Raw genomic sequence first — 12238 nt, 5'->3', positions numbered from 1 at the left:
TAATGGATGATGGGACAATGAGTTATATCATATTTATATGGTTAACGACATTAAGCAATGTTATTGTCCTTAATTCCTTTCTTTGTATTTTTGCAACACACTGGGAAAATGCAACATCTTATCCAAAAATGTATTTTATTTCTCGTGAAATCAACTTACTGTATTTATTTTAAGAACATTTTGACATCCCTCCCCAATTTTTTTGAGCAGGACAAAAAGACTTGTTTTAAGGTATGAAATTCTATTTTAAGAACTGTCTCAAGTTAATTCATATAAATTCCATTGGCAGATTATTTTTTTTTAACTGATTTTACTGACAAAATGTCTAGTAACCTAGCTGTTACGGGCAGACATCCGCATCTTCTGGATTTGTCTGCGGGTTTACCTGCTGCTTCATTCTTGTCAGTGCGCTCACTGCAAAAAATTCTCCTCATCACAATGCAGTCAAATGAACAAATATATATTCTCCTTCCATCCACTTGCCTCTAAAGTACAAATGTAACTGATTGTTATTTATGTAAATATTAGTAGTGACAAATGCATTCCATGGTAATGCTAATGCTAATGCTTGCCTACCCGTCCAGCAATGCGTGCAATCTGCAACTTGACCACCGAACGGCCTCATGCAAGTCCTCTGACAAAGATAAAACCATTAAGATGCGTTGTCAGGCTCTACACAGGTTTCTGTTCAGACAGTGCTTCTTCTATTCCAGCCCCATATTTTGTTTGCCCACAGTAAAACAGCGACCAGAGTTTTTTATTCAATCCATATTTTTTAAAACAGTGAGGGAACAAGAAAAAAGACGATCAACGGTGACAGCTAGGGGCGCAAGTATGAATTTGTGCGTGCTTGTGTGAGTCCAGTCCGTCTAGTATATCTTCAAATGAGATCAGTGCCTATTGACTGAATTCTCTTATCTCTAATCTGCGGCGTATATTGCCTCAGTTACTGCTGCTCTTCTCTTCCTGCGCTACTGACTCCTGTCTTTACGATCCTATCAGACACAGCCGGCACAGATGCTATTTACTGGTGAGGGGGCTCCTATATGCGTGTTTTTTTTTGGTGTATACGACTTTGTGTGTGAGACAGTGGAATTGGTGGATGCATTTGGAACAACTGCCTGCTGGGACCATGTTACTGTACTGAAGGGATATTTCTGGATAACACACTTTCAGCCAAATAAAGTGCCACGAACTATTTTACCCATCTTCGTGGATCATGTGGCTCATTTCCATATACCTTTTAGATATGAAAGAATAACTAAGCTTTGTTTTCAAGATATTGACTTTAATTTTCTTCTCAGGGAGTTGCTCCATTCGCGAAACCTAACGAGAGGCTTCTGTTGTAAAAGCAAACCTATTTGGAGGAATAATGTTGCAAAAAAATGTAAGTTTGTGATATGTCGCTGGCTCGTAATATTGATAACAAATAAGGGTACAAATTCTAAAGTGTACAGTATTTGATGGGATATTTATTACTGGACTGATTTTTGAAACATGATGTATTCACTAGCTTCACAGCTAATTCTTATTTCATCAATCTTAGGAAATATTTGGAGTTTATTGACAGTATTTACAGTATCCCTCACTATGTTTGACCCCTCCTCCCCGTGGAACCAATAATCAATATGATGGCTTGACATTCAGCAGAAGGCCACGAACTCATCATATGCCAATTCCAAGGCTTGTTTGCTGCATTTATAAATCCAGAAGATGCCAAAGCATTTAAACCTGTGATTTTGGCAGACTCTGGTCAACCAGCTTGCAATGAATGCCGCTTGTGTGATTGATGAGACTTTAACATACAGCCTTTTTTTAAAAAATCATATCCGGAGTAAAAAAAAAAAAAGTTCATTACATGTGAGTAACTTTTCTCACGTGCCGTTATTGCTTAGTGTGTGCATGATGCGAAAAGACAGGAAACGGGAGGAATCAAGTGAAAATAATGTGTTTTCCCCGTGTAAAGCAATTCAGAAGTAATGGGATACCTCCTGCCTCTGGCATCAAGCCAACAATCAATTGACTCAAACGCACTGCAGCCCATTTCGCAATGGCTGCCATAGCTCTTTCTCCACACCCCACCATACATCACTTCCTGCTGCATTCAGAGTCAGTAATAGATCACTGTCCTCACGCTCTGCCTGCCACTCGTTATGCATCACTTAATCCTGAGCATTTTGTTGCAGTTTCACCTTATTCGGGTTTAACAGTTGTACGTTCCATTAAGTCAGCTCCAGTTATCGGTTCTCTTACAATGAAGCCAGCACTCCGTGGGCCAAATGGACTGACTGGTGACCATTTCAGGGCGGAGTCCGCCTTTAACCCGAAGTTAGCTCGGATGGGCTCCATAACTACAGGAGCCTTGTGAGGATAAACGGCTTGGAAAATGGATGGATGGGTTATTCTATTTATGTAATGAATCCCATCGGTAAATTTGTGGCTCAAACTGAAATTTGCTGTTTGCCGCTTTCAATGAATATGAGGGGAAATGACTGAAACAATAAAGTTGGGGGATTGGATGGAATTTAAACCCACTGCACGAAGCCATCCCAAAGAAGCTGAAGTACAGACCAACTTGGAGAGAGCACACAAAAATTGGGATTAAAGATTTCCCACGTTGATAACTACTCCTCTATCCTCCTCCCCACAAGTGAAGAATAAGTTTCAAAGATGAATACATTATATACTGTACATAAATGCATTCATACATCAATAACCATAATAGTAGAACCAATTTGAGGATTCTATTTGCCACCTGGAAGCATTGCACATTCTTCCCTATGAAAGGGATGGTTATTTTGAGATTCTGTCTGCTGTTACTTTTTATGTGTTTATTTTTGCTGGGGAAGGAAAAGGGGGTGGGGGGGTGGGCGTGACTCCCTCCTTTCTAGTAGGGAGTGAAGCGACTGCACCCTCCTCTGTAAAGGCTAGCCTGCAACATCAAAGATGAAAAAAAAAGCTCCAATCAGTATCCAATGCAGAATGGTATAACCTTTATTTCTATTTTGAAATGACTCAAGTTCACTTCTTTCTTTTGTACAAACAAATCAATCTCCCATTTTTTCTCCCTGTATAGCACCCTTTTAACGATTGTGGGTTCACTGGAAAACCTTATTCTATTATTCAAATGTTATTTTTGAATATTATCGTTCTTGTTGGTCGACTATTTGCAGTAAAAAGTTGAATCTTTATTTACTATGTTGTAACTTCTAGAAGCCAGTTTAATGCATATAATTTGAATTTGTATAATTTTACTAAGATCATTTTTTTATATTAAAGTAGTCAATTAAACTAGACCTGCACCAAACCCATTTACTTGCCTTATGAACTTGGACCAATATTTATTGATGAACTTTATCCCTTCTTTGTACTTTCAGCAAAATAAATAAACAGAAATCTGTTATATTCCAACAAATGTGTTTATCTAAAGTACCATAAACTCCCACCCCTCTTGTGAGGATAAGCGGCTCAGAAAATGGATGGATAAAGTACCATAGCTCTAATAAGAGATGTCGCGCTACATCCACAAACAAACACTGGCTTTGAAACAGGAGTTCACAACAATCACTGAGAGATTCTTCCAGGCCCTTAAGAATTTATATTTAAAACTAACAATAAACTGATTCACTGTATGCTACTTTTATCATCTGTCAATCAAGGAAATGACCCATTGTAAATAAAAGGCGCATCCCAAATAACCATATTTGTAAGCCTTAATGATCGTGTTTTTAGTAATGTAGGCTAAAATAAATGTCAATGACCTGCTTTTCCTTTATGTAGTATTTGGGTCAAGAATAAACTGATTCCTTCTCATCAATACCAACAAAATATTACCTTGATCAATTGATCCATAATTGTATAATTTTGTGCTAGTTTAATATCTACATTTTAATTTGGAAGTTTGGAATGACTACACTGAAAAAAAAAATTATACCAAAGGTGTAATTTGTTAAAATGTATTTATTTTTTCTTCAAATTATTGAAAAATATAAGTTTTTGTGTTTTAAGTGAACTTTCATTTATGTTTATGGTAAAAAGTATTTTCTTTACTGTAATTTAAATGTACAGTGCTGTACCCAAATGCAGTATTTTATTTTTTCCAAGTGATTATATTTACTGGAATATGATCTGCACATGGCCTGCAGACTTGGATAGAAGGAGCATTGTTGACATTAGTAAAAAATATGATTAAATTTGCATTTTAGTGTGTTAGTTTGATATTATTTATTTACTTCAATTTTTAAAAGTTATTTAATGTTAATTGTTTTCAGTGCATGGGAGCCTAAGTTAAGTTTAAAGATACTGTAATACTGCATATTATGTATTTATCTACTTAAAATCACTTATGTGGGTGGTTGGGGAAAAAGTGAGGAGTGATTTGAAGGAAAAAAAAAAGAGAACGTTGAAAGTAATAAGGAGGAAAACACAGGCCACTGTTTTAATTAAGTAAATGAAGAGGAAATAATGGTTGTAATTAATGAAGGCTTTTAGCTAGCAGCTGCACTATAGGGGAGAAAGTGGGGGGTGTGTGCATGGGGGATGCATGGGGGAGGTGTGGCGGGCTTGTGATTGCCATCACCACACACATCAGCACTGCAGCAATAATCTGCATTGGGTTTTCTCGTGGAACCCAAAATGCTGCATCAATGCAGTCATTTCATTACCAAGAAAGGTACCGAAATTTAAATTAGGGCAAGGAATCATTTGGTGATTGCAACTCGACTCGAAAGATGGACGCTACACACCTCACATTGAGAGGGGAGACCAAGAGACAAGAGTCGTAGGAGTGCTGGGGCCTATCCCAGCTATCTTCGGGCAGGAGGCGGGGTACACCCTGAACCGGTTGCCAGCCAATCACAGGGGACATTGAAACAAACAACCATTCGCACAGCCGTTTACATCTAGGGGCAATTTAGAGAGTCCAATTAATGTTTTTGGTATGTGGGAGGAAACCGGAGTGCCCGGAGAAAACCCACGCAGGCATGGGGAGAACATGCAAACTCCACACAGGCGGGGCCGGGATTTGAACCCTGGTCCTCAGAAGTGTAAGGCTAATGCTCTAACCAGTTGTCCAACGTATCTAAATAGAAGAAAATACAATTATATTATACTTTTATTTCCATACAAAAGTCTTGCTAAGGTTAAAAGGGTTAAAAGTTTGATTATCCTATGTTTCCTTCTTCTATTTGGTCTTTTAATCTCACAGCATATGCATCAAGTAGATAAGAAAGTGGAAAAAAAAATAAAAGGCAGCACTTGTGGTTTTACTCCATCCTCAGAGATATTCTTTTTGGCTTTCATCAAAAAAATAATTTTCATCTTTGATGTTAGCTGCAAAGCTAGCTAAAAACAAACATTAACATTTCACTCCCCCTTGCAAAATGACCGCGTGGAGGAATTCCCAGCCTCAGCTAAATTTCAAGCAAAAAAGCTTCAGGCCAATCTATGCGACTGGGGAGTTAGCGAAAACAGCAGCTTCCCTTTTTCATTTACTGGAGTGGCAATGATTCACATTCAACATTAAAACTTGGTCACAAAGAGGGAAAACATTTCATAGGTATGAAAATCTATCAGCAACCAAAGGGTTTATGTTAAACTTCTTGATGGTTAATCAAGGGTATTCAAATATCGCTGTACTGTATAACTGCTTTGTATTATAAACCACCACGGGATCCAATACACTTTAACATCCATATATAGTATTCAGTTGGAATGTCATGTGTTATTTAAAAGTACAGTATAACCCGATGCTTAATAATACATCATAAAAGCATCATATTCAGACAGCCAGACCAAGAAAAGACGAAACACACTCACCATAGTGCCCACGGTATATGTGGCTGCTGGACCGATCGTATGGTGATATGGGTCCGCTGTTGCATAGACTCTGCCATAACTGTAAGGGAGAAAAGAGGCAAAGTGACACTACATATTAAACCGCATTAAAGTCTACATCCATGTATGTTATACATCTATTCTTATTATTTATAATTTTTTTGGTTGTCATTTCATGTATCATTTGGTTAAATATTGAATATTAGGGCCACTGGACATGACTAAAAATGAAGTAGGCGTTCTATTTTCATCACCAGCCTAAATCAAGCACTGTGGTTGGCATAACTGCAAGGACGCAGGTTAGACCTGGTTTAAGTAATTTCGTGAAAGGCATAACTCCAGTACAGGTAAAAGTGGGACATCTGCACTGGTTTGGGCATCATCACAGCCTACTACAAGCATGTCCAATTGAAGGGGCTTCATTCCTTTTCAGAGTGGCACAACTGTTTTGCATGAAGACAGTTTGACATGCGTAAGACGATGCAGTGATCGGCGGGCGACCAGAGCCTTCAATGTTAGTGGGTACCCTTATGAAATACAGAATCAGCTGGTGAAAACCGCTGAAGACCTCTTGAATCTATATACAAACCAATGATAATTTGTTTGAAACTCTTGGGAATCCCCTTTCCAAAGAGTTAGAACCTGAGGTAGGTGGGGAGATTGAGTTCCCAGTGGTAGGAGTAACAGAGGTCATGTAGAACGACTTCTAGATGGCTTTGAAGAAGTTCTGTACTTGGAGAAGGAGTTTGACTCCGTCCCACGGGAAGACCTGTGGGATGTGTTCCTGGGAGTATGTGGAACTGGACCCCTTAATATGAGCTGTTCTGTCCCTTTAGGACTCGCGTTATTGTTTGGTCCCCATTACTGGTTCAAAGCCCGATTTATTTCCAGTGAAGGTTGAGTGTGTACTGTGTCCCTTTAGTCGTCAGTGACTTTATTATTATGTATGTGCTTCAAGCAGATGATGTATTTGTCTCGGCTTCATCATGCCAGGATCTTATACTTTCTCTGAAGCAGTTTGCAGCAGGGTGTGACAAAGATGGGATAAGAATCAGGACCCCCAAGTTTGAGGTTATGGTTCTCAGTCGGAAAAGAGTGGACAGTTCGCTCCGTGTTGGGGATGAGATTCTTGCCAAGAAGGAGGACTTCAATTATCTTGGGGTATTCTTCATGAGTTAGGTCGAGGTAAAGAGGAACCTGAGCTGAAAGGTGATACTCTAGATTAATGGTTGAGCTAGGTTCTCACCCTCACCTATCTTCTTCTTTCTTGACTGAAATGAGATCACAAATACAAATGGTTGCAATCAGCTTCCTCTGCAGGCGTCCTGGGTTCTCTCTTCGAGATAGGGTGAGAATCTTGGTCATCTGGGAGGGGCTCTGAATCTAGGCAGTGGAGAGACTATGTCTCCTGGCAGGCCAGGAAAATCTTCAAGATTCTTCCGGAAGAGCTTCATCAAAAGGCTGGAGAGAGGGAAGTCTGGGCTTCACTTTTTAAAATGCCATGCAGGTGACTCAACTTCATTCCAAAATCATGCAAATTTTGTTCATTGGAGACAAACTGCCCAAAGGTGTGAACTTGAAAGGTTGTTTGTCTAAATTTGCCTGGTGACCAACGAGCAATCAGTCCAGGATGAATAATGTCTCTTAACTAAAGTAAGATGACATTGGCAGAATTGACAGTCAAATAAATAAACTCTGAACGAAAGCTGGAACGTTCACACACATTGCCACACTTGGTCATAAAACTAACTCTAGCCGGCTGCTTGATTTAAATGCTAAACAATGAACACGTGGAAACCTAATGCTTTCAGATTTAGAGCCTCCACACTGAATATATTACCTGCTGGATACTATGGTCTTGATGAGTGTTTTGTTAAGGAGGCACTGCAATCTTAAATTTTGACTTGTTTACCAAACATAAAACTGGGTGGGATCTTTAAGGTGGTACAAATTAAAGCAGTAACTTTATCATCTGGGAGACCGTTAATTGTTTTCTTTGTCCGCCATGCCTAACTGCAAAATGTAAACTTCTGGTTGTTAACTTTGATGAGTTAGGGATAGACAATGGATCAGGAGAGCCTCCTATCGAGACCAAGCAGGGGATAAGTGGCATTATGGCTCGTCGATTTTAACTGTGGTGTGAAGGAAAGACCTACAGTATAATCATTTACTCCACTTGCTTACACTTAGCTCCAATGTACAGTACATTGTAAATCTATGACATTGTGGTGATCCTTAATTCATGTAAAAAAAAAAGCCAGTTTGAAAGAATGCCTGCAAATTAAAAATTAAAAAAAGAGCTCGCTCATGGGTGCGAAACTGGTGGCCTGGGGGTCAGATCTGGCCCACCACATCACTTTATGCGGCCCAATCAAAATTGCTAATTGTGTTTGGGTGTAATACGATTGAGATACCAATCAACCTTTGAAAATAAATGTAACAGTTTAAAAAACATGTTTTTATAGGCTTCTGATTTGAAAACTAGTTATACTATGTTATGTATATTAAAACTATGTTGTAAATACTCTATTGGTTCGGGGTCATAGTGGCACTCAGGGGGAAGTCATAACTACAATATAGCCTGTGACAAAAATCAGATTGACACCACTGGTCTAGATAAAATAAAAAAAAAAAAAATCAATGCTAGAGTGGTGAGAAAAAGATCAATTAAAAATCTGTCAGAAAGAAGGTTGAAAAGAGGGTTGGGAAAAGATATGGCTGTGATATGACACTGAATGATGAGTGAAGGTATTCATTTCCATGTAGATACAGAGCACAGCATATTTAAATGACCGAAGAAAGACATTTCATTCAGACAAAACGAAAATAGGTCTTATAGCACGACATCCAGAGTTTTTTCCGATACCGATAAATATTTAGGAGGAGATAATAAATGAAGGTACGTGGAAAAATTAGAGACACTTGGCATAGAGGACCCATATTTAATGCCGAAGTTGATGTTTTCGCTGATAAGAAATTGGACTGTTAATTTGCTTTCACTTGTCTCGGACAACTGGATATACTCATGTATATGGTGAGTAAGTCATCAAAATTTACACAGAAAAGTTTGAAAGAGTATAAAAGTCTGGACGCATACAAATATTTCATTGCTGGATCAGTTCTCAATCAGGAATAAATCCCACACAGTGATGGACCCACTCAGATTTTTTCAATACGAATATTTCAATAAATAACCCCCGGTTTTACACAAAATCGCATTCATTAACTATGATTGGGAAAAATTTTTAGAACGGGGAGTCATCTCCTCCATACACGGAAGCGTAATGCAGCCACATGTTAACCTCTGTAAACCTCTCTGCGAAAGAAGTTTTTTCTTTTTTTTTTTTTTAAATACGCATTGTTCTCAAATGAGTCAACTTGGCATTACAAATACTTCTTGGTAAATTGAGATTGAGAAGAATAATTCCCACCTGAAATGAAGTGAGCGCTACACACTCGTGTGTATTTAGTTGGGCACCATCCATCACGTTTAATTGTCGAAATCCATCGATCTTTTCTGGTCTTTTCAGGTGGTATTCTATAGAATGATCTCTTTGAAGATCTGTCTCGTCAGTTGTGACAACTTCTTCTTTTCCTTTCTAATTGTTCCTCTGCCTGCTCCCTGCTTTCACTGTATATCATAATATCATTTGCGAACATCATGGTCCAAAGGGATTCCAGTCTAACCTTATCTGTCAGACTATCCATTACTACTCCAAAGAGGAAGGGGCTGAGAGCTGATCCCTGATACAGTCCCACCTCCACCTTAAATTCTTCTGACACACCAACGTCACACCTCATCATTGTTCTGCTGCCATCATACATGTCCTGTACTATTCTAACGTATTTCTCTGCCACACCAGACTTACGCATGCAGTACCACAGTTCCTCTCTTGATACTCTGTCATAGGCTTTCTCTAGATCCACAAAGACAAAATGTAGCTCCTTCTGACCTTCTCTGTACTTTTCCACTAGCATCCTCAAGGTGAATATCAGCTAAAAGCACAAAAGGGTCTTGGGCATTGTGAATGTTCTGCTCCGGTTCTATGTCCCCCACAATGTCGAGCAGCTCTATTTGACCAGCAATATGGCGCCGTGAAAACGGTGACATCACGTGCATGAGCTCTATTGTGGATTGATACCTACAACACACTCAGCAATAGTTAAAAGTTTCTTTGTTTTAATAAACCAGATGCCAAGAAACTTTAAAAATTAACCTTGAGTTTTGAGGTGAGCACATTAAATCCCCAAATTATTGGTGAACTGGGTCGGAAAATCTGTCAACATTAAAGTAGTAAGTTTCTTTCACTTCCAAATAAAATAAAATTATGTTTCTTTTTGGCTTTCTATCATTAAATGCTGAGGGAAACATTCTCTATATAGGAGATTTGTTTCATTGACAATTTTTGTATTTGCATATTCCTGTACAAGAACAAAATACAGTGCTAGGAAAATATGGATAGATTTACATATCAGGTACTAAATCTGTCTAATAACTGTCTTTGTGATGATTTTTGCTGTCTTTTTTGAAAAAAATTATGCATCCGTTTTGTCTCGCTACTAAAAAAGACATTCATTGGTCTCATTAGCATTTGATCACACTATTATTATGGAAACATTAGGAGATAAAATTTTTTGGTTTGTTTTTGGGCTGCTTAATGTGCAAGAAGATTTTGCCTTCCTCAGTCAAGTATTATTGTGTATAATGTACCCCCAACCACTGTAATATTGCAATAATACTGTTTTGAGAGTTACTTTGGGATTCCCATCCCACAAACAAGTGCAAGTTGAGAGAGAGGAATTCATTTTTGATGTGGGTATTTCTTCTTCACCTTCTGTAGGTTCCCCCTAGTTGCCAACTCCAAGTACTCCTCTTCGTCTGTCTCCCGAGATTTATTTCTAGTCTATTCACCAGCACTGGCTCGGAACTAATCCTCAACCCCAAAGCCCATCTCTTTTCTTATTCCATCCCCCCTTTCTCTGATGCCACTAGACTGCTTTATTTGGATTCCTCTTTGCCTTCTATTCCCTCTTGTTTGTTTGCTAAATTTAAAAAGGAAGCAAAACGTATGTCTGGAGGACAAAGATAACCGAATGCGTGGGTAAACTAGGTTTTTGTTAAACTCTGTTTAAGTGAAAGACCTCCGGACAAACGACGAGGAAATATCAAGGGGAGGACATGGGGACAGTGTTTGCAAATAAGGGATATTTTAATCAATAAGGAATTAAAATGAGTTTTCAATAACCCCTATGAAAAATGCTTTCAACCATTTCTGAAATGTCTTTGTCAAAGTCATAACTCATACATCGAATCAATATTCACCTTCTGATGAAATACTGTGGATGTCTAAATGAATCTGCTCATAAATCAAAGGAAGCATTCTCTCATCACCAGTAATGCACTAATGATGGCTCGCCTGTATTACCATGTGATATTACATACATATATATATATATATATATATATATATATATATCCAGACTTGCATCCATTTTCTGACCCGCTTATCCTAACGAGGGTCATGGGGGTGGTGGAGCCAATCCCAGCTGTCAACGAAAAGGAGGCAGGGTACACCCTGAACTGGTTGCCAGCCAATCGCAAGGCACATGGAGTCGCACTCACTATCACACCTTTGTGCAATTTAGAGTCACCAAAGAATGCATGTGTTTGGGATGTGGGAGGAACTCCGGTGAGTGCTCGGAGAAAGTATGCCAGGCATGGAGAGAACATGCAAACTCCACACAGGAGCAGGCCGGGATTTGAATCCTGATCCTCAGAACTGTGAAGCTAACTCTCTACAGCTGCGCCATTGTGCCTCTCTCTCTCTCTCTCTCTCTCTCTCTCTCTCTCTCTCTCTATATATATATATATATATATAAAATGCTGTTAGTCTCTATACCGCAAAGAACCTTTACATTATGCCTTAATAATTGGAGATAAAACTCTTTTATTGTTTCATTCCATTCCATTCTACTATTAATAGTGCTTGACTTTTTACGTCCTTTATGACTCTTAACTCTACATAATTACCGATACAGTTAATAAAGTTAACAGCAACGATTTCCCCTTGAAATATTAGTTATTTTTCTAATACTGTATATCTTATGGGAAGATATTTATATCCGAGAAGACCTCAAGTTTGAAATGGCGTATTTTGGCAAGCCAGCTGATCATATTGTATGGCATTTTGTATGTATTGCGCCGTCATTCTGCAAACAGACTCCAAGGTTTAAATCTGTAAACATGTCATTGAGATGGTCTTTAACGTTTTATATAGCCCTAAACAATCATTTTCTTGGACACATTTGAAACCGAACCTTTCAGGTCATTATCTTATGCAAAGTGTGTAACCATGTTTTTTTTAATCACTTATTTGAATGGGCTGATGGTAAAGTTTCTGCC

At 38.6% G+C, this 12238-nt stretch overlaps 1 protein-coding gene across 1 annotated transcript in view; it reads right to left on the bottom strand.

The window, feature by feature from the left end:
- Positions 1–496: 496 nt before the first annotated feature.
- The window catches only part of rbfox3a (RNA binding fox-1 homolog 3a), a 332844-nt gene continuing 321102 nt past the window's right edge, over positions 497–12238 (bottom strand). Inside the window, exons 14-15 of the mRNA XM_061810158.1 lie at positions 5818–5896; positions 497–2932 (exon numbers count right to left, since the gene is read on the bottom strand). Of these exons, the coding sequence (XP_061666142.1) occupies positions 2888–2932; positions 5818–5896 (124 nt within the window). The 3' untranslated portion in view covers positions 497–2887. The remainder of the gene's footprint in view (positions 2933–5817; positions 5897–12238) is intronic.

The sequence above is a fragment of the Syngnathoides biaculeatus genome, chromosome 22 (genome assembly GCF_019802595.1).
Source record: "Syngnathoides biaculeatus isolate LvHL_M chromosome 22, ASM1980259v1, whole genome shotgun sequence".
Taxonomy (NCBI): Eukaryota; Metazoa; Chordata; class Actinopteri; order Syngnathiformes; family Syngnathidae; genus Syngnathoides; species Syngnathoides biaculeatus.
This window is presented reverse-complemented; position numbering and strand designations above follow the sequence as displayed.